The following is a 23,492-nucleotide window of genomic DNA, read 5'->3' on the forward strand; positions in this document are numbered from 1 at the left end:
ATAGGTATGCTACAGAGACTATGTACGAGTAATCGATCTGTCATGCAAGTTCCAGTTTAGCTAAAAACTCCTTGTTCACCCGGTTATCTACTATTTCCAGTAAGTCTACTCCGTGGTCACTACGCGAATTAGTAAACGAATGACACAATGTACGAAGTACTAATTAAAAGAAAATAAAATCCTAACTGATAAAATAAATATATTAAGATGTATGTAAAAAGCTAAGCTATTGTGCATCACGACTCCCCGCATACAGACTTTGCAACACGCCGTTATCAGTGTAATCGATGCAGGGCTCTAGGCAAAGGAGGAGAACAATCATGTGAAAACCAAATGTATTTCTGTCTTATTTTTTATATGAAACGACAACATTCATAACCTGTACCCTCCATACGAGATCGCTCGTAGGTTCACGGACCTTACTTTATGCCGCCTCACGTCTTTTGCTTATAGCAAAATAACGGCTTCTTTTTATTCTTTCCTATCCGAATCATCCATTTAGAAATCACTAACTGCGTTTCACAGGCTGTGTATAAACGACATTGGCGGTGACGTTGTTTTACTTCGATGCCGAACTGTTTACTGGAATCAGTCATCGTTCGAACGCTTCGTATAAGAATTGTATGTGCTCCGGGTGATATTCTAAACTAGGCTGACAAGTGCAATATTTTTTTACATATCCAGCTTCGCCAGTAGTGTTAGGTATGCTCAGCTCCCGACAGATTGCTTTTGCTTAGCTTTTCGACTTGCCGACTTTCTGAACTCGTTCACACATCGTTCCAACTCTCCATAGGCTATGGAGGAGACATAACGCTGGCTTGTAGGCGTAATTTCTAGCATGCCGTATTTGGCCGCTGCCGACGCTCTTTTGTACAATAATGCTTAATGTTCTCGCCAGCCCCTTACCTGGCTCCTTTCGCTCTCACACCTTCCGTTATTCTCTCTTAGCCGATCGCAACTTCTCGCGTCCTCTTACTGCGCCAGCGTCACTCACGGCGCTCCTCGGAGCTCGATCTATGTAACAACTCACTGTGTAATATTCTTTAAAAGGGAACAGCCACGACTGGAAACGAAGCACAGAACATCAGTTGAAGATTCGTTTAACGATGAGATTAAAAACCAGGATAGTTTGGGGTAGCGAGGCTATGGTGGGTGCCATCGACATCGAGCCCGCTTCTCTAAGATACTAACGTTAGCGTAAGAGTACAACATTGTGACAATGCATAGCGCCATCTTTTAAGTAACTGGTTGAGTCAGAACCATTAGGTAGACCTCTGATAGACTTGTGGTATCATTTGTGTATCACTTGTAGTTCTGCGATTGTAGAGTCGTTTACAGTAATCGTCGCTCGTTGCTACTCATTCGTTTGGTATCATTATCTTAGCTCCAATAGAGAGTGGCCCCCCTCGCCAAGAGGAAACCAGTTAACGACGAGAGACAATTCCAGAGCGGTCTTTTAGTACTTACGGTGTAGCAAAGGTGACTGGCACTTCGCATCAGTACATCAATGGCTTGATCGTCGTTCATTAGTCGACTGTCACTGAGATATCGCCGGAGACCACAAGCTTCACAAATATTACACGAAATGCGAGAAAACTGAAATGTATGGTTACCGAACCAAAAAGGGTGCCGAAATTAACTCAGAAATTTCAAACAAGCATCTTACCACTATTATCTATTTTGGGGTACATATACTCATGATAATATCGTTTAATCATAAAGCTTGCAGTCACCTGTCTTTTCCAAAACGTGTTTCCTACATTAGAGTAATCCGTCTTAACTGATTAAATGGTTGATCTAATAGATTTTGCACACCACAGGCTCTTTATAGTTTTTGTACGTTTTTTTCTTTCCACAAATGCCATTTATCAGACGTTTAATCTTGATCAGATTTTGACGTTATGCTGGTCATGGTTGTCGTCGTCCAGACCTCGTGACTAGTCGCCACGTGACCATCTGGCAGGCAACTCGTTGGAAAATAACGGGTACAAAACGACCTTGAAAGAAGATGGGCAGGCAATCCTAGCTGTAGTGGCAGTTATTAGTGATACCTGCAGACGATGGATGAGAAAGACACCCTTCTCTGATACGCAGTATTGATTGATGTTACTAACGACGGAGTGCTAACCCTCGCACTGGATGGCAGACGCTTCAGAGTTTGACAAGGCGCCTGAAAAACATCTGAGTCTCTTCGAGACGCTGATGAGAAGGCGCTCGGTCTTGGGCGGCCGTTCAATGATGTTAAATTATGTCAACATATATCCGGCGGTGTGGAGTGGAACGCGCTGCTTGGGCAAACCCGTTAACTTGACTGATATCACACTGCACTAAGACCGACGTCTAGTTCGCATTGCATCCGGGCGAGCGTACAGAAATGACGCGCGGTAATTAAATTTCGGCGGGTCGGTATTGCCATTTATGCAGAAAAAAAGCCAGATAGACGACATCAGAAGGGCCCAGTCGAAGAACGAGAGAGCAGAGCTTAGCGTTGAAAGAGGAAATCGCTAAACGTGAGAAGAGCTATCCTGACATGCAATACTGTTTGCAGTTGCAGGCCCACGCAGGCACCTACAATTCAAGAGCGTGGAAAAATTAGTGAGCCAGATAAATGAGGCAAAGAAATAGAACCATTCATAGGAATAACTTTGCATATATTTTTATATCAATATAATAAATATGAAATAATTCGTACCAATTTGTTCAAAAAACCTTCTACGTTTACGAAACGCCCAAATTTGCATTATATACTCACCTTTGATACACATAAAGCGGTGTACGATAGCTAGCATAACATGGGCCTGTCAACTTTCCTCATTGACACAGTACATTAAATACGAAAATTCTTTCGATCGATCAGCTCGAAATAAAATATCTTACAAACTAATTATACAAGCTAATTGCAATTAAATATGATTGGGACGCGTAACAGTGTGCCGCTCGTGCCGTTTACTACGTAATGACGAAGTAAAAATGGCCGTTGTGATTGTGACATCTAATAAAAATCTAAATTTTGCTGCTTACCGTAAATATCAGAATCCCCTTATTATATTGAGAACCTAAAAACAAATATTAACTATGTCATGCATTTTTTTAATCTTATATATATATATACATATCCAATAAAAATATGTCTGTCGGGCACTAGTCGCATAAAACGTAAAAGCGAAACGATTTTGTCATCAAATGAAACAGTTCCTGCTATTATAATCTACCTCTAAAGACATAATATACGCTTGCTGTAAATAAATTATAGTTAGCTCCGTACAAATACTTATAATATAACATTCACCATTAATAGATCCTGTCGCTTACCCAAATTATTTTCTGCTATCATCATCTCATAGTTGCGCAAACGCTAGCGAATAATATGTGACAAGTGTCCAGCCCTAAATGATAATCTCATTTTGATACCACATACGAATTGACTAGGGTAGAGTGTATATATCCAGGGCTATCTAACGTTGGCTGCCTTAGATTCCAACGTATTTAAACAAAGTCGGTGTGTGGCGTCTAGTGCGTGGGCATTTACAGCAAAGGTTATGCGTCGGGAAAGCGGCGCACGTCATCGAGATGTGTTGTGGTAACAGCTTGTTACTTGTACTTGTTAACATATTTTCTGTTATAGTCATCTCCGATACCGCGTGTTAATCGATCAACACCGAAGCGGCGTCGGATTAGTCGAAGAACTCTTTGAACGATCAGGCACCAGCACTATTGTCACCGTGATAATTTAGTAGGTAACATATTGGACGTATATGGGTATCGTATGGGCTACATAACGGGTAACGCCTAACAGCGATGCCGGACATAGAACTCGGAAACAAAGGCACCACCACTATGAGAGACTAAATATATAAAGCAAATATAATTCGCTCTCCTCGCTTTTTAGCACTAGCAAAAGCAGTAGAAGTACAAACAGCCTTGGTGCGATGTAAATATGTAGATCCACTCGTGTTTCTCTTTCCCGTTTAAAAACAAACTTGCACAATGGACTTGAATGTTCTAATGTCACCGCAGCAGCAGCAGCACATGATAATTCGCTTTCATATTGTGCTGTGTCTGCCTATATAGCTTTTTGTTCTGTTTTGTTATGGAGCTATTTGGTGCTGAATATTGCTGCCGGCATTTCTTCACTAGGTAGCAATAATAATGCTACTGATGATAACAATGATCGTGGAGGTAAATTGTTACGTTAAGAAAATTGCTATTTTCCTGTAAAAAGGAGATTAAACTATATAAATGGTGTGCCGCTGGTTACCAGTGTCATACACGTTTGTCAAAACTATAATACATATAGGGTTCATAAGGCTGTCGTTATGAAAGCCATAGACTGCGACAAACTTCCCCACGTGAGCAGGACGTGCTAAACGTTCCCGTAATGTTAACGTAGATCACTCAAATGATAAACAAGAACTCTGATTGGCACATTGAACTTCGTGGATTTCCAGTTAATCGTCTGCTCCCTTCCGTGTTCCTCTATCTGTTTGTATGATTTTCTACGTACTCAATCGCTCATCCCTTCCTGTTCTCTTATTTCCTAATCCGGCACCCCCTCGCCGCCTGACCTGCCAGCCTCTAGTGACGGCGCGGTTCATCCGCTGCGTCCTTTTCCGAGCGATGTTAATCCACGTCTAAATATATACACATCAAGTTTATTCGCCTGCACCGGCGCCTCTGCCCCTCACTTCTCCAATCTTCTCAGCGACGCGTTGCGTCTTATTGAGCTTGTCTTGACTTACAGAGAGAGGCGTGTTTTTTTTTTAATAGCGACATCTAAGGCTAGCAACGACACAGCAGAACCCGTAGGCACTCCGTGATCGTTTCTCGTTTTTTTCTTTTAGCGACGGCGGTGATTGCCGCTTTCGTCCCTGTTAAAGCTGCATTCTGGCTGTGCCTGTCCCGTGTTTTTAACGTATCAGAAGAGGTCCAGTGAAGGGGTGTGTCTTAGTCAAGCTAACTATAGGCTAAATAAGCCAAGCGAAAAAAAAAACACTGCCGAAGGCACTTTCGGCATCGCCCGGTTCTAGCAGGAGCAACAGGCCGACACAAAAGACTGGAAGAACCAAATCTTTAGTTAGTTAACCTGATCAGCTATTCCACGCCATATCTCACTCTTTTCCACTTGCTCCATCCATCCCAAGTATTTTTTTTAGAAAAAAAAAGTACAAGAAACAGTGAATAAGCACTCCATTCATAGTAGCTAACGTCACATTAATACAAGTTAGTCGATATATACAAAAAAAGTCAACAAATACTCAGAAATTTCACTTTTAGGCACTTATCATGTGTTTTACTTTTCTTCTAAACTAAACGCCAACGCGATCACTGCTATCTACCGTGTAGCATGAATCTGATCGCATAACCTCATTTACGATGGAGCTAAATTAGTGAATCGAGTAAATGTGCGGTACGTCTAGGGACAAGGCGAGGTTGCCGTGCCTCTTGGGTCTCCTAGTGCTTTCCTCCGAAACTTCATTAGCATGGGTGTTCGCATTTCGGAAAAGGCCCAAGGGAGTTAATTTAAGAAAAGAGAAACACAGAAAAGACTTATAGAGTTTATATAATCGCCATATACGAAACTGCGCGGTATTAACCCGTATATATGTATATCTGGGGAAATATTTACAGTCGTAGATAGCAACAGCGCAGTCAATGGGTTTCGAGTTTATGAAACGATACCACAATGGGCTCCCTTAGTCATTCAGAAGCTGAATGTCAAAGAAAAGTCAATGAACCACTAGAAGGTTTATGAGAAATCGTTGACTGTCTTGAGTGGATTCATTTCCAAGTTTGATCCGCAGTTTATGCAAATAAACTTGCTTATCGTCCTAATTGTTCTATATTTTTCCAAATTTATTTGGAGATCATAAAGAGACTGCTTTTTCCTGTAGGGCCCTTATTTGGCGTCAGTTTATTTTTCCATTCCTACTTATGTATTTCGGGACTTATGTTCTTCTTGTAAAAATTGACATTATATCTGTCACAATTCAGAATTCCTTATATATTCGTTCCCTATTATTTCACAATTCGTGCTACTATTCAACTTGGCTCTTTTGTATATTCTAAGATGAGATTTCTGTTCAATTCACTCCCCTGGTTCGCGGTATCCATGATTCACAACACGACGTGAAGGTTGACCATAAACCCCAGGCTGTCTTTAGATCCTATGTCTGCTTAGCCAGTTATGACAAATTCAGAGTCATCTCCACCACTGAAGTCCAGCGAATTCTTGCTAAAAGGGATAAAATGTAAGCCCTAATACCAATATACTATATGCTCAGGCACTTCCATGTGTTCAAGTATGTCAAAATGTTACATATGCAGTGTGCTAATTGGCTATTTCACGCTGCACGCTACCACACTATGCATACATTCACGATTTTGCTATACTTGATAACTATTCATTTAATCAAGTGCTTCAAACGGAGCTGGTGGTCGTTTTGTCGGCCACCAAACCATTGGGTAATGGGTGATGTTCATTGCGCACTCGCTTTGGCTGATGGTATATTAAGGTGCTTCACCGGTACAACTGTACTAGATATGGCTTTGTCTTTTCGCTCCACTTTCTTCCTAAATGACTCCTTTCTTTTGTTTTTATCGTCATCACCCGTTGTCACAAAAGAACAAAACGAGATCGTCTTTTTGCATCCACTTATGGCACCTTTTAGTCTGGTAGGCGCCGTTTGGTCGGAACCACTTTACCTTCATTATTAGCGTCATCATGACCCTTATATTGTGTTTTATCCGTAGCCATCCGCCGCTTCGGGCTGTTTGTTGGCTGAAATCTCCATTTATTGATATCTACTCTATATCTGGTTAACGACCCTTGAATGAATTATATAGAGGAAGACAAATGGTTAGCTGGATCAGAAACAACTAACGATTACCTAGTTAGTCGCTTTGACAGGTTACCTTTTCCAATGAATGGCCGTATTCCATTATACAACATTTCTACTGTGCTAACTAACGTTTTACGTACTTTTATAAATATCAGCATACTTTGTTTGACTTTCTGACTAGTTCGTGTGGAGGCCGCCCAACGCAACGCTGGTTCCCATGCTGGTTGCCACTTTTAGATCCAGAAAAAATCCTCAAAGAACGAACACTTTGCAACACCATAAGCTAAGACAGCCTTGGCTTTTTGCCCTGTTCGATTTACGATAACCACATGAGCCCTATATTTCATGTATGATAGGTACCTACTGTAATACTGTGCCGCCTTTCGGCTTTTTACCAAGAGGGCGTCAATACCGTTTAGTTGATATTCACACAAATCTACGTGTGTATAGTTCCTCGCCGCAGTTGCTGAGTGCATTGCAGAGGCGAGCGTTCCGTGACAGAGAAAACCAACAAGCGGAACCTTAACTATCTATACCCTTACATGAGTGCGCGAGCAGTTATGAGATCATTCATGCATTCCGTTGGTCTAGCACAACAGCTAGATACAGCATCATTTTCGTCGTCGAATAATGCGGCTACAACAGTGATGACAAGCACTGCTTGAATTTTTTTTATCATTTTCATAAAAAATTAAAGAAAATCAGGAACTATGTACCAAAGTGCAGTAAAGATTCAAGCAACATCATGGAAGCACGATCATCAGGCAGATGAAACACGGTATTCGACAAGATAAAAAGAAGGCTGACCTGCTGCTTCCTAGAGAAATTGACTCTTGTGTTATTTCTACCTCCTTAGACACTCCACATACACCAGCCACTTGAAATCAAGAGAAAAGATAAGAGTTATCGGCATCAACTAGGAACAACTTTTCTACACTGCCCCCGTACTAATCGTTATATTCTATCCACTTCTCATACATAGAGCATATCTAGTTTAGTATGAGCGTTTCTTGTATATCCTTGTCGCCCTTACCTAAGCTAAAGCTCATCCAGGAGTGTTTAAAAGCCATTGCCTTTCAAGCCAAAGCCTTTTCGAATAATAGCACCATAACCATCGCACATTCTGGTTTGCTAGCATAGAAACTACGCGTATTCCAACTTGCTGCTTCTGGCTTCGATTAATATTGACTCTGTTAAGAGTACGAAACTAGAAAAGCTAGTAATGCGCACATTGCGGTGGTCGATACCAGAGAATGTACGCTATTTTATTTGTTTTGTCCATACTATTCGTTGACTGGCATACCCAGTTGGCGATACATTTTCGATTGATTCAAAAGCATTCCTTTTAACGTATTATACAGCTAAATAACAGAACGGGCAAACCTAAAGATGAAATCGTCCAGCATTCTATTGCGGCCAGAAAAAAACAACAAAAATCTAATCGAACCTAGCTAATTATTTTTCGCCTGTCTCACAAAGAATAACGCATGAAAACATTAGTGATAGGACGGATAAGTTATGTGACATAAATGGATGACTAAGAGATCCCAGTAGGTGAAAACGAGCGGGCAGACATAGTGTCTCCACAGCCGCCGCACCAACTAGTTCAGGGTAAGTGTGTGCCTATACTAGTAAGCTAGTACTGGTCTTTCGAAGAAAAACTGTTTCAGAAGAGGGCCACCAGTAAGCTATTATATATATTTATATAGAACGCACAGTGTGCTCACACGCAAGGTTCACGTAATCTATAACTTGGCTCTATTGTTTATGTAGTTATTAACGGGAAGTCTAAGACAATCGTTGATCAGCGGAAGCTTCAAGAATACCGACATTAATGTCTGCCTATCGTTTATGTGGAACATTCGAGCACTGTGGCCGGCTACCGACGCCCGCGCACCCAACTAACCGTGATCGAGAGAAGTGACTAGTAATGACAACTAAGTTGGCAGTAGCAGTTTAGCAATCAGTACGAAGAAGTCAAAAGGGTAATGTTGAGGGACAGCCGAACATACAACTATTTCGAAAGCTACTATAGTTCTGCAAGAAGTATATATAGAAGGCCGTTTCCGTGTGACCCTTACTCTTGTCATCCGCAGCGGGTAGCTTGCTTTGTCAGAACACTAGAGCATCATATTATTATAATATAGTATTGTACAACAGAGCCCGAGAAGCTAACGTCGTCTAATAAGAAGAGCTATGACATTAGAGAAATTCGCCAGCAGTTTTCTTTACGCTTGTTAACGATTAGCATAATAACAGCAAAGCAGTACGTTCCCAATTTCGTCATCAACGGAACCCTTACTGCATATAATCTAAAGGCTATAACACAAATCGTAATTTATACTATTTGATGTCACGAGAGAGCATCTGGGAAGATATTTTTTTGGCTACACAGCTACATGGAATCCAGCAATGATCCGCCGGCAATGCAAAATGTACCAGCATTTGATTATGCTGGTTGTTACTGGCAGGGTTAGCGTGAAACGGATTTGAAAACTATTGACCGTTACTTTACCAGTATCGTTGTGACTATTTATAGATTTGCTTCTTAGCTAAATACTACATCAATACCAATTCGCGCATTTTATGAAACTAGTCCTACTTACATACTCCATCTATCTACAAATTTCCGCTAAATACGCTACTTAAAAATGAATGACGCATTAATATTTTTTACGTATACATTTTTGCATGTATATAAAACGCTTTATTTGATTCGTTTTGAATAATCCTGGTTCTTTGTTGGTTGGTTTTTTTCCATTCACATTATTATTGTGCCGTCGTGAAGAGGACGCAATGGGTTTCTTTTAGCTCGCGTATTTGTTGATGTTCATGGTTTGTCGTTGATGTTACTATAGTTGCTGTTGATGCGTTTTTTTCCGCTATTAATTTATTATATACGTGCATTGTAATGGAGCTATTATACAGAAGGACACATAAATAGTAATAATAATAATAATCGTAAAAATAATATCTTTGTCCCACCAAGAACAACCTCGATGCCGTTTGCTTTGCGCACCGTGTATCCCCATAATCGGCGGACAAAGTCTGTCGGAAGTCGATCCGACAAACAAACTCAATTCGGTTATTATTTTCATGTTCATTTTATTTTTCCCTTTATTCTCGATATTGTTTATGAATAGATCGTCCTCCGCGTGGTGAGGGATCCTGGTATGATGGTAAAAACTTACATCCTCTTATTGTTGGTCAATAGGTTTTTGTTTGTTGGTTGAATCTTTTTCGTAAAATCAATTGAAATTATACAAAGAGACATTCGAGGGTGTAGTTTGTTGCGTCTGCTAACGTCTTTCGTCGACTTCTTATTTCTCTCTTTCCTATTCTCTCCACGTTCCTTTCTTCCGCATCGTGTCCTTTTCTTCTTATCTTTATTATTATTATTATTATTATTATTATTATTAGTATTACTATTATCATTATTATAATCTTATCATCTGTTTTCTTTTTCACATATCTCTGCTCTGTTTGAAGTAGTGAGGAGGGTTCGTCAGCGTTACACCTATCTGTAATCTGTACGCGGCTGTTGCTGTTGGGTTAGTCGAAGCAACGTTCCTCCATCGACCTCATCGCATCTTCTTTTTTTTATAGTCTTCCGTCGTTATCTTTACTGTGACCACTTCGCATTCCTCAATCGTTATCATGGAACAAAAATGGAGGAACTCCCTCTTTCTCATTATCCCATGACCTTATTTTTATCTCTTCCCATCATTATTATTAGTCTCCATTATCATCATCCTCAATATTCTTCTTAATTAGCATCTGACCGTCTCCTCCTGTTACCCGCCACCCTTCGCTCCTATTTCTCCTTGCGCCTAGAATTCTGCCACAAAATTAATCGTCTCCGTATAATCATATTCTACGTTCTCTGGCCATCTTCATCTTACACAATCCCTCTCTCTCTTCCTCTATTGGACGTGTCTCCCTCACCTACCGCGACGTCGGCGTCGATTCCTACACCTCTGCCATTCCGACACATCGTCTGCTTCGTTATTTAGGGTAAGGTAACACCTTCGTTAACAGTAACTCAATGGGAAGGTGGCACCGGGGCACCTGCGTTCTCCGCTCCCATTTGTCGGTCGGTCGTTCAAGCGAGGTGCGGGAGATCGGGGATTCGGACTGGGGGTGAGGGGGGATAGAGCAGCACAATATTAGGCTTGAGAAAGGGTGTGATAAGGGAGGGGGGCCGAAGGGGTAAGGGAGACAAAACAAACACCTCCAGATACTCACGGAGCAGACGAAGAACGGGGGAGATTCACACGCCTGCCGCTTTCCCATGTTGTGCGATCGAAGAGGCGGGAAGTGCTGAGCAGGCTTTGAACCGCGCACCCGCCGCCGTGTTTGCTGCGATGTGCCTGGCGGCATTTGTGATTACGTTGGCATGTTATTGTAGTAATTACTGTCTTCTTGTAGATGTTATGGTTTTTTATTGTGATATAAATTCACGTGTTGTTTGCGATGCTTTGTTGTTGTTGTTGTTGTTGATGTTTTGCTTGTGACATATCTGTCTGTTTATTATTATTATTATTAATAATGAATGATGGAGGAGGATTAAGACGCCGCGTGCCCTGTGCTCTCCCTTGTTATGCGTATGTCGTCATTATGTTTCTGTAATTTACTCTTTCTTGTCGTCCGTCTTGGCGGACTCTTCTTTTTTTTCGTCAGCAGCAGCAACAGCAGGCGCAGACTCATCAGCTTTTTTTGCCTCGTCAACCGGTGCTGGGGCGCCTTCTTCCTTCTTGTCTTCTGTCTTCACCTCGGAATCAGCTGCGGCTGGGCCATCACCAGCAACTTCGCCGTCTTTTCCCTCCTCTCCCTCTTCCTTCACGGCCGAATCGTCCTTAGAATCTTTCTTCTTCTCCTTTTCTTTGAAGGAGAACATCTTCTTCAGCTTGTTGAAAGAAAAACGCTTTCCTTTCTTTTTAGCCTTTTCCTGTTCCTTTTGCTCATCGGTCTTTTCGTCGCCCTCTTTCACCTCTTCGCCGTCCTTCTTCTCGGAAGTAGATGCTTCCGCCTGGAAAATATGACAGTTACAAATGACAATTGTTCATATACGTTATGTCATAGCACGACACAATCACTACAGTGACCACTATCATTAACATCAATAAAATCATGCAATGGCGGCAAGTTCCTACGGTATTACGTCTACCGCTTGCAATAGAATTAGCTTGCTTGAAGCAGTCTTCACGAACAAGCCAACCATGGAAGAAAGTTCTATAATAATAATACTATAATATCAAGTAAAAAAAAAGTTGCTGCGCATCAATTAGCACGAAAAGAATGGAACTTCAATGATACGTGCATAAATTATCATCTGCCGTGGTCTTAACATCTAATATCCATATTAACATCCAAACTCCCGCTGTTTCCGTACAATGGGTCGATGATGCCGACACCACCACGAACTCCGCCTAATAATTGCTATTCTATTTTAAAAAGTTAATAACTTGGTGCCGCTAAGCCAAACTACTAGCGAGCTAGCAAAAAATAAAATAGTGAAATGGGATATGTTTTGTGAGCTACTTGTGCGATAAACATCAATAGGATTAGATTTTGGCAGCGGGCAGGGACAAAATGTTTGCTCTGTGCTAGCGGTGTCTGTACTGTGTAATCGGCCCAGAAATTCGACCGAACCCTGATGTCAGCCAGTACTTCTTCGAAACATATATTCAATAGCCATCTTATTTACGAACTATTAGCTGCCTTTTGATCACGATCGTTATGTAATATTTACGACAATTGAAGCCATACTACGACAAGTAATTCACAACGATGAGATGAAAGCATGGTTGACGAAATCAGGTTACAGTCATGTGGAAGCAACAGTTGTCGCTACAATAGAACAATAGCATGATTAAAAAGATACAACAAAAAAAATGATGTCTGGTAGCGAGTAAATAAGAAGTTTGATAGCATAATTAAAAAGCTACATTAAAAAAAAAAACGATGTCTGGCAGCGGTATAAATAAGAAGTTTGATGAATTTAGACTTTTATAAGTACTTTACACTAACAAAGTTGTTTTGCATAACAAGAAGGGGTCCTCTTACGTAGAAATAATGTTTTGCACAGAAAGAAAAATGTAGTAGAATGTTTCGCGTAATAACAAAAAAAAAGATAAGTACGTTGCATGAGAGGAAGACTATAACAAAAAATAGTTTTCCTGATTTCCCACGCCACACTTACGGGAGCCTCTCCAGGACTAATGTGGCCATTGGCCTCGACCCCCTCGCTCGCTTTATCCCCACTGGAATCAACCTTCTTGCCGTTCATTTCCTCGATCTTAAGAGGGGCCTCCTTTCCCTCGACGACAGCTTTCGTGGCGCTCTCAGCCACCTCCGGCTTCGCGTTGTTGGCCTGCGCCACCTCTACGTTCTCGTGCGTCATCGTGCGCTTTAGCTATTGAACTTGTTCGACCACAAACTGAAATTCGAGAAAAGAAATTACAGATAACAAATGAGAAAAAATATGTCGAGCGCTGCCGTTATACTAGAAAGCGTATACACAAGCACATTATGGTAAACACACCTTGATACACATCCACTCATACACACAGCGATACACATGAACAGGGAAAGTCCGCAGCACAAGCAACTATTTCTACAATCAACTACGTTGTTTAGGCCGAAGCAAAACAGTGATCCAAAGTCTTTGAATTGCCATGCAGACTGTCGCAATCGCTGTCGATGCGGTATGTAATATCCCTCAATTGTACCGAACCGCCGACCAATGTTTTGTTGATACACGACGACACTAGAAACACCGATGCAATTGTTCGCTGCCTCATCTAACACACGCAATCAACGCCAACGGTCGAATGGCGCCTATTCCATCGTTAGCCGGTATCCAGGCAGTACACCGGCCTGAACGCTGTAGCTAGTTCAGAGTAGCGGTGTCGCTCCCCACGCACCACTGTAGCAGAGTAAAATACAGGTTAATTTTCGGGAAAAATTTTGCGCAAAAAAGATCTGCCTTCTCCAAAGTACCATAACTTACATGGGTTAAAATTGCGCTCGTTCGAGCGGAGCAAACTTGCCGAGACAACTTCACAAACACACAACGGTCCCGCGATTGAGCGAGATGCCGCCCAAGCTTGGCCACATTCAAGATGGCGGAGAGGTTCGAACCTCCCCGCCAAAATTTGAATGTTCCATAGCGCGGGAAAGAGGACAAGCCGAATACCGAAACCCTGGCCGGCTGCTGAGGCCGGAGTTGGAGGCGCCTAACGCTATAGCCTACACAGGTCATAGTATCCCCCACCCCATCATAGGCGAGCAGCTTTCTCTCCGCTTTGTGTTCTTTGGGTCAATAAGAGAGTTTCAAAACAGAAGTCAAAAGTGACCGGTTCACAGTCTGTTTCGTAGACATGACATTACTTGAAGGGCGATAATATGATGCGGCGGCAACATATAGCGATCACAGTCATAGGACTCGATGATAATGAAACGCCATGGCAGAGTTAACGTCGCACTCTGTTAGTGTCGTGTATTTGGCGCAGATGGTGCTGTATGTTGGCTTGTTAACGTTCCCTGCCCAATCCAGCTTGATCATGTTGAAACATGCTTACTTGGCAGTTCTATTTGGCGGGCAAGGCATGTTTCGGTAATCGACACGTTAACACGAACCTGTATTTATACACTTGTACATTGTTTTGTTCAAATAACCTATGTTCGAAATCATTCGGAGATTAACGGAGCACTAATAATAAGACGTGACGTTTGCCTCTGTTTCTCGTGGACTGGACAAAATGATAAGTTGGAAAATACAAATTAGGCTAAAGAGATTGAAAGCCCTTTTCTACAACTTTCAGTGACGCTGCAATCTAATCTCGAGGGCAGTTATGCCAGGAGGTTTCTAGAATGCATGACTCAATGCACCATAAAGCGTTCATTGACCTAGGGTTCGATTCAGCTGATGCGAGTAAAAAAGCTGACGAGGATTTGAATTACTCACACGTGAACGTGAAAGCGGAGCTAACAATCAGCATTCGGTCGTTCAAGCACATCTTTTCCCGGTTTTTTAGTTGAGATTACATTGCTATTGCCACTTGGAACCATAGCTTTTACCAGCGGCATTCATTGTCCCATGCATGTATACTACTAGCACGACTGCTTAACTAAGTTGAATAATATCGTTGTACATTTCGGTATATCTTATAAGGAACAGACAAGAAGGGTTGTACAACAGAAAAAAAAAAGACACATGACTAAAACGTCGAGGGAATCGTTAATGTTCTCTAACATAAAGCTTTCTTGTCCCGCTAATACTGCAGCGGCGGTGGCAGTTTATGGGGGCATTTGTCGATTAGACCCACAGCGACATGTAGACGCGCAGGCATCGATATATAATATTATAGACTAAGCGAGGACAGCTGAAACAGAGAAACAAAGTATTATTGACCTTTCTCAGTCTGTTCTAGCTCATGCTACCGTTGCGCCGAGATTCAGACGTTTTGCATAACCACTAAATAGTCATCCGTTTGCATTTGTATTTTGAGATTGAATGGCGTCTCGCCATAGATCGAAGAACAGTTGCATCTTGGCCGTGGTGCTTACAAGCAAATAAATGCGCGGGCTGAATAGATGCAGCAGTAACAGTTTCAGACTGTATGCACGTTTTAGCGATGGAAATAGAAAATAAAAAAATAAACTGTGTGCTATTATTTTTTTTTTTGTTGTTAACACGTACATTAACACCTTTCCCGCCTCAACCATCAGAGTAATGATTGCAATCTTATACTGCTGTTAAGCGTTGGATGTCTGCACGGCTCAAATAAGAAAAGAAGCGAACCTGCCTCGAACGAACGGGTCGACGGATGGAGCGAACGTGTGTTTACCTTTGCGTTAGTCTATGAATTGCACATAGACGATAACAGTAACATTAGCCAGCACTATTGTCACTGATGACAACTTACCGTTACGAGTTCTGATTCATCGCGTGTTTACTAGCGGTTTAAATGAAAAAAGAGAGGACGTCTACGCTGTTGAACATAGTAGCAACTCAAATAGCCTGCTCCCTGCTCAATATAGCATCGATACAATATTTGACGGGTCAAGCAGTAGAAATACGTTTGGAAATGCACTAATGTTATATATTCGTAGCAAGCATGTACACGATATGCCATCCTGTTTCGTCGACCCATCTAACCTGAAATAGATCACTAACTAACGTCCAGAGCCGCAGAGATTAGAGTGCCGCGGCTTTCCGTCTACATTCTAGTTAGTTAAACACCACAACAGACTGTTAGCAGTGCGCGGTTTCCTGAGATAGCTAGGTGGCAGTAACCCCACTCAAATTGGAGCTCTTCCAATTGGCATAGACATGTCGTGTACATTATATAATTAACTGCTTGTTGGATTATAATTTCGATCTGAATGTGGCCTGACGGACAGCCGCCTAAAGCAGTGTTTCACGGCCGTACCGGACGTAGCACTCCAGGCAGTCATCATAGGACATAACTGATGCAACAATAGTCAGCAAAAGCGCATTAGACAAACGGTGTCGATTAGAGTTTCTTCTCTAAAGAAATAGCTAACATATGCGCCCGTTCTTCTATTCCACTGTAACCCTGCATGGCTGCGTTTTTCTTAGGTAGACCAGATATGTATTTACCGTGGTCAATATCAGCCATAGCAACAAGGCTGATCACGTTCACTATCCGAGACAGAACGAGCCATGGGGCACTCACTCACGTTACTTTGACCAAAACAGAGAGAGAGACACGTGAAGAAGACTATGAGAGAAATGTCTGCCCAACCCAGCGTCGGAGTGGTTTGATGTTTTTGTTGCTATTGCTGTTGTTGTCATCGTGACTTTTGCGAGTATTCGATAACAGAGCCGCACTCGATGCGAGAGCCGCACAGATTCGATAGCTTTTTTGGTACATTAGAACAAGCGTTCTGGCCCGGGTCCGACTGTCCGAACGGGAACTGGGATAAAGTGAATATATATTGTTGAAGGCAGAAAAGATGCTCAGTTGCCATTGGCGGAAGGCAGACAACTTGGTTGACTAGCTGGCCGGCTATTGCGTGAGCATTTCGCTGAAAGCATACTGTCTTGTACGACATTCTGTGATCATTCTATTATAGAGTGAAACGGTCTACGTCACCGTAAAGGAATGTCTTTTGGCCACAGAATGGCAACAGTAGGGCAAAAAGGACAACCACAATACAAATGACTATTGTTTTGATATACGGTATTATTGTAGACATGTAACGTAACATTCGTCATGCAGCATCCTGTGTTGATTTAGCCGAGACCACACAGAGACAAACTGTCGCACAGAAGCATCAGTTTAATTTCTTCTAACTGTGTTGTGTTAAAAAAAAAAGCACTGAAATTCATTCGTGGTAATAGCCTAAATAAGATAGTAGACATAGCTCAGCGATCGAGATTTTTCGGAGCGCTTCAAGCCAAGAACTAAATAACCAAATATCATTAATATCGCATAGAGTCTAATTGCTGGGACATTATCTTTTTCCACCTTTTAAATATAAATCGGCCACATATCATACAGCAAGTTAACGAGATGGCTACGTAACATCAAGAATTGACGCAATTATTGTTGCTTCATGGTTCCACTTGTTTCAATCATAATAGCATATAGCAGACGATAGACGATCGCAGTGTACCCTTCAGCAGCATATTAGCCAATCGCCGCCGCTGTTCCGGGTTCGAACCCAATGGACTCTGACGTGTAACCGCGCCACCTTCTCTTTACCGTTCACAGTTACACCTTCCAGAGTAATTGAGCCTTGACGACCGATAGTACATTGTCACTTAAGCTGTCTCGTGGTCCGTTTAGCTTACGACCTGGTCGAACGCAACTCTTGACCAGATAGTTCATCGGTCGACTGACATCGCTGACCATCTGCAATCTATTAAAATAATAATAGGACTTTGCCCATCGAGAGCATCAGCTTCATCATCGTTCTGCTCACATCGGGAATCTACGAAGGACAGCCAACAATCGAGCAGATCAACAGCTATTAGAAACATTGAAAGTTTGTTCCTTTTTATTTTTTCGGTAATCCTTCTCCGCTATAATGCAGTTAGAACAACAATAAAGAAGCGGATCGCTCCATGCGGTTCGACGTTTGATCATCCTGAACGTAATCACTTCGGTAGAAATTGGTCAATCCGTCTTGAGTTTGCCTTTGTCGATTTGTTAGTCACGACGCTTAATGGCCTATTTACCATCGCAGCATTATGTAGAATGCCATCACCACAAGCCTACTCAATTCTTCCATAGGTCTAAGGTTGTCTTAGCACTAGCTGCCATCCACTATAATTCAACGATCTAAAGCTAACGATGAATACGTTGCTCAAGTTCTTCCTTATTGTACTTCTAGCATATAAACGATAACTCGCCGGCCACAAGACGCACCGGAACCAACGAGAAAGGATCGTTATGTTTTCTCTCCGTTCTGGCACTTATTTAATCATTGATCACTTGTGTTGTTTTTCCTTTTTGTTTTTTTTTTTTTTTTCGCTAATTTGACTAGCTGGCTAGCACAAGCTAACAAAAGGCAACGGACAGAAGTCGAGTTACCTCCATTGCCACCAACCCCGTTTCGATATATGTTCTCGTCTATCGTTGACAAGCTGACCGACCGTGCAAGATCAACGAGCACGTTAACATCGGCGATGCATCGCCTGCAACAGCAGTGCGACAAACTAATGGCCATATCGGTTGATGCCCATCTAAATGTGTGCCGGTTTGCCGTTAAGTGACGTGTGTCGCTATTGACGACAGACAGCAGCGCCATATCGACGAACAAGTTAGCATTGGCTGGTATCCGACTCCGAGGATAACAAGATGAATTATGGGGCATCATTGTAAACCATCGTCATTCTGCGACCTCTGTATAGAGAAGCGATTATATGTTTATACCAAAGTGTCTCCGTAAGCCTGCTAATTATGTTAGGTTATGCCGCGACGAGGCATGAAGAGTGCTTTGAAGCACCAGAAAAGATCACTGGTCAATTTCCAAGATGTCGAAGATGCAGAGCAGAAGAGGGGAGGCAAGACTGAAGACCAAGACTGAGATGCGAAAGCGACGATTGTTTCTTCTACAGCGCTAAGCAAATGAGCTAGTAATCGCAAAACGCTGCAACGCTGAACTCGGTCGTACAGGGTAGCGACAGACGATGTCGACCACTTACGGTCTCTTGGTGCCAACTCGGGCCGGAAGTCCCGGCCGCTACGCGTTGTCTATGTATACACGCTATGTAAGCTCACTATGGCTTTCGATTTTGCTATCTGGGTCTTTGTCACGTTTAACAATCGAGGCAACACAATCGAACGTACCAAACAGTGGCTAAAAAGACAACCTCCACTCGAGAAGAGAAAGAACCAGGCTCACAATACTGACCGTCCGCCCACATATTAAAGCCCAGGTTATGAGTGTTCAAGCACGTGTCATCGTACCTTGGCTGGAGCAGACAAGATGTAGGCTCTGTTCATCTCTTCTTGCTTCTTCTCTTTCCACAAAAATTAGTACAATCGTTACATTGTCACGACAGGCGGAGCGATATACATTTACTATGTTAGCAGGAAGCGAGACGATGCCCTTAGTAGTAATCATTATCGTTAGCCAGTATCGTGACAACAGATCGTAACACAGTGCGAAGCGTTCGGATGTATAAACACAACAATGCAAGTGTTACATATAAATGGGGGAGAGAGGGTGATCGATTCGGATAGCAAATCACGGTGCGTAATCATGTCAAATATTAAAAAATGAAAGCAAATATAAAGTTAATTGGGCTCGTGTTATGGTCAAGACTATGGTGTATACGGCAGTTAAATTTCCACTATTGAATTACGTAACTAATAAAAGTAGTAGCTAATAACGGTGACCAAATCTCACGTTCTCAAGCATTGCATTAGAAAACTTACTCATACGGTGGGACCACTTCCACTGCTCAACTAAACACGCCCGCACGCCGTGTGACCCACTTGAAATCGGAACACTCCAACTACATCGTTTCTATGAGGTTCTTAATACACATATGTGTAAGCAAACATTGTGTTTCCTTTCGACATATTTACTACGTAGCGAAATGGTGTTTGTGCAAACTTCGTTTACCTTCATGAGCAGATTGTTAGCGCTAGCTTCTTTCTCGGCACACGCGGGGTAAGTTAACCCATCGCGCACCTGATGGCCCTCAGTGACGAAGTCATGAAATAGACTAGCATCGAATAATTAATACACACCTATACCACAATAAGCAGCGCACCTCCTTCAACAGTACACAGTGGCTTGTATTCGCCTACCGGACTTCGTACGGAACACAGGCGGATTCAGGCTTAAAGAAAGATTAGCGTTTACTCCATCACTGCTCGTGCCTCTGCTTTTACTTGAAGCTTGCCTGACCAGACGAATTTTCTTTTAGTTTTCTTTTTGTTATCAATCGTACGCCGTACCCATGAGTGTGCGCGACTGGGCCACATCCGAACGATCTACCAGGGTTGGCCGGCAGAGTGTGCACTTTTCAGCATTTCTCGTTCAGCGGCTTTGCCAACGAACGCACGGCGGTAGCCGCGGCAGAATGAGCAAGCGGCTCTCGGCGAGCGTGGCCGAGGCAGCGTGGCGGTTATCGCTAGTCGACCACCTTGCAGCGGCACTAGAAAGTATCATTACCGGCGTCATCATCATCACCCCAACGATCTCTGCTGGATAGCATGGTACCCTGTGGCAAAGAGAAGGCGGTATGCTCGATCCTTTAACGGCCCACAGCTGCAGTGGCTCGATGAGGCAGGCTTTCAACGTCGAAAGACCAAGCGGGGCAACATCGCGAACCCATGACGTCATCTTACCAGTCGGCAACTATCTCTCTGGCCGTACTGCTGCGGGCTAGCGCAATAAAATCGGGGGCAGCCTGTACCAGAAGCCTGCTCAGTTGCTTCATGCCTCGTGGGTCTACGTTGATGAGTCACGCTTTTCGCTGGAAGTTCCGGAGAGTCATCGCATATGCGGTCACATGATGACAGAGGTGCGGCTGTGTCGCAGAAAGTAAACGGAGTCGATACGCCACACGAGCGCCAGGGAGCAGACTTCACCTGAGTTGTTGCTTATTTCTAGCGGCAATGATAATCGCAAATTGCATGAACGCAGGTAAGCATATTGTTTATGAAATAAACTCAATATCTCCCGCAGTTCTATGTATACATGTATTGCCTTCTATGTACTCCATATAATGGTTAGTCAGGACCACTTCTTGGACTCATATGCGAAATCGATGTACGTATTGCTTGGCATGCGTTATTCAAAACTACGGCCGTTTGTATAACTGACATATAGCTGCACAATATATAAAAAAAAAAATAAAACGAAGTCTAATTCACCGAATTTAAGACAAAAATTAAAGAAACACCTCACCTTATTATGCGGTAGCACAAACGGCTTAAGAACATAGCCTCTATCTCCTCAGATCATTTTTATACACTTAAGGTACCCATCTAGCCGAAATTTTCCATTAGCCCCCCAAGCATCATCTGAGTAAAAAAAGGGGTTATATTTCACACCCACAGACACGTGTCTACCTTAGTTTTTCCTTTTTATTATCACCTTTACTGCTAGTGCTGCTTAGACAAATATACAAATCGTGGTCCGATTTTAGATAGATAAGATGTTATAAAAAGCTCTAAAAAGATAAGAGGTTCATGAACGTTCAGTGCCTACTTCATGAGACATAGTCTTGCGAAAGTTGTTACCTTCCAGTTCATCAATCAGTTGCTTTTATCCCTCCCATATTTCTGGCCAGATAAAAAAAAAAACACGGAAGACCAGAAATACCAAGCCGTTACTGTCAATAACAACAAACACTAACAGATATATCGGATAAATCGATATTTGTCTTATATAATATAGGTTATTTCTTCTCTCGCGCGTCACATCAGTGGCCCACTGGATATTATCAAAACTGATTTTCTACTAGCGAAATGCAGAGAACCAGTAAGGCCGTTAACAACAACAGCAGCCACAAGTGATTTCTTATTGGATACTGTTGCTTCACGCTTTCCCTCTCTTGATGTTCTTGCAGATTACTCAGTCTTCTTCGTTTTGCAATCTTCCTGTTGGACGTCCAGCTATAACAGGATAAGGACGGGATGGCGTTAATAAAGATCCATCTGAACACGTGCCATCATCACTGGAAGCCACGATATGAGACCGATTGAGCATCTGGCCGAGCGGAATACAATGGTTATATTACCCTGATAAATAGAATCCGATCTCTTTGAGATCTGGGAATGATTATGTAAACATGGTAGCAAGCATCCGATCTTCATTGCAAAGCTACAGTAGACAGTCCGTTTCGCTTGGGAATCCAGTGACTGAAACGTTTGCCGTTTGCTTCTCTGATCACCCGCCGCGAACCTGATGGCTTCACCATTTCATCACTGATAGACACTGACGCGAGGCTATGGGCATCCCTATACCAAGGCATTCAACTAGAACCAATGATAGAAAGAGAGCTACAAATTGTAGGAGGCATACACTTGGATCGCTGCAACGCACAGAAAGTTTATGGTCGACTGCAGTCCGTTGGGCTGTCTCTAGGGGCAGCAACGTCCGAATGGCCTTAATTTCGTAGATCTTGCCTAAAGTCCGTCCGCTGTCTGATGCCGTCCACCGACCTGTTTAGCAGGTAGATGGCTAGGTAACCCGATCAGGTTCAGATCATAGCTGCCGACGACAGGAAAACAATACATACGGCTGCATACCGCTTGACCAACTGACCGACCCAAGAGTCCAACGTAAACCCAATATAAACTCTAACCGATACTGTTAATATCTTTCTATTTGTTGGACTGATGATGTTTCATAGCTAATGTCAAAAGAGGTTGTTCTTGCTCAAAGGTGTCGGGTATGTTCAATATCACCAGATCGATGGGTGGTTATATACATGTATAAATCTCTATAAGCGGTGTGGAAAAGATGAAGACGTTACGAATATCTGTGCCCAGATTAGTACACAATACTGGCAGTTGGGGCAAACGGAATGGTGTTATGACGGCGGAAGTGGTTAAAGTCTGCGGTGTTACTCTCGCTCGTGTTTTCAATATAGTTTAAGCTTCTATAGGATACTGATTGCGTATTGCTACTGTCGGAATCGAACCGGCCGGCTTGCCCCATATTTCAGAGCGTACCATGTAACTCGGCCACATTCTCAGTCGATTTAGTGAATGCAGATGAGTGCTTGCCGGTCCATCACGCCAGCTACAAGTATGGCGACAGCAAACCAAACACAAAGCCGCGAACGTTGATAATTCAGCTGCCGCGATAGGTTATAAAACTCGGAATAAATGCAATATGCCCTTGAATAAGGCAAGATTTGAAGCGGGTTATTAACACCAGACAGTGGGTTATCTGTAACGATCGCCCTTTACATACTGCGCTATCTGCAGTAAGTAAAGAGTCAACGAAACACTGTTTTGTCGTGAACCATTCTAGCGAATCTTAATGGATTCGTAGGGGCTCTATACTAACCAGGGTGTGGAGAGCATCGTTCCAGATTTAATAATACGTCACACTTCTACCGCTGCGGCCATCATTACTGGCACTTTTCTATGATAGTCTCGTTCTTCCAACTAGCAGTCGATAGATAGATAGCTCACACGTTTGTTTGCT

The 23,492-nt window shown here is 42.6% G+C and overlaps 2 protein-coding genes and 1 long non-coding RNA gene across 9 annotated transcripts in view; 1 reads left to right on the forward strand and 2 right to left on the reverse strand.

The window, feature by feature from the left end:
* LOC111243975 (putative ATP-dependent RNA helicase DDX10) overlaps positions 1 to 7,761 on the reverse strand; it is a 28,720-nt gene extending 20,959 nt beyond the window's left edge. For 2 of the 7 annotated variants that reach the window (XM_022790451.2, XM_086980665.1), the window contains exons 1-5: positions 3,313 to 3,887; positions 3,022 to 3,056; positions 1,734 to 2,568; positions 1,468 to 1,596; positions 907 to 1,063 (exon numbers count right to left, since the gene is read on the reverse strand). The gene's annotated coding sequence lies outside the window, so the exon portion shown is untranslated. Of the gene's footprint in view, positions 1 to 906; positions 1,064 to 1,467; positions 1,597 to 1,733; positions 2,569 to 3,021; positions 3,057 to 3,312; positions 3,892 to 7,646 lie in introns of those variants that run through there. The other 5 variants (XM_086980670.1, XM_022790449.2, XM_086980667.1 and 2 more) reach the window with 5 other exon arrangements.
* Positions 7,762 to 7,936: 175 nt separating this feature from the next.
* On the forward strand, positions 7,937 to 23,130 carry LOC111245457 (uncharacterized). Its single transcript, XR_002671348.2, has 3 exons — positions 7,937 to 8,450; positions 8,613 to 20,975; positions 21,904 to 23,130. It is a non-coding gene; the product is annotated as an uncharacterized LOC111245457 (long non-coding RNA).
* On the reverse strand, positions 9,507 to 13,242 carry LOC111245455 (uncharacterized). Its single transcript, XM_022793838.2, has 2 exons — positions 13,042 to 13,242; positions 9,507 to 11,868 (listed from the first exon to the last, which is right to left on the reverse strand). Exons 1-2 carry the CDS (start codon positions 13,240 to 13,242, stop codon positions 11,470 to 11,472), a joined length of 600 nt encoding a protein of 199 aa, XP_022649573.1. The 3' UTR covers positions 9,507 to 11,469.
* Positions 23,131 to 23,492: the final 362 nt, after the last annotated feature.

The sequence above is a fragment of the Varroa destructor genome, unplaced genomic scaffold, assembly GCF_002443255.2.
Source record: "Varroa destructor unplaced genomic scaffold, Vdes_3.0 BEIS01000002.1, whole genome shotgun sequence".
Classification (NCBI taxonomy): Eukaryota; Metazoa; Arthropoda; class Arachnida; order Mesostigmata; family Varroidae; genus Varroa; species Varroa destructor.

What these genes read in the sequence shown, in the direction of transcription:
- LOC111245455 (XM_022793838.2), bottom strand. Translation starts at nt 13,242, where the DNA reads ATGACGCACGAGAACGTAGAGGTGGCGCAGGCCAACAACGCGAAGCCG. An exon ending in TTAGTCCTGGAGAGGCTCCC is followed by an intron (nt 11,869 to 13,041) that starts GTAAGTGTGGCG and finishes CATATTTTCCAG; the next exon opens with GCGGAAGCATCTACTTCCGA.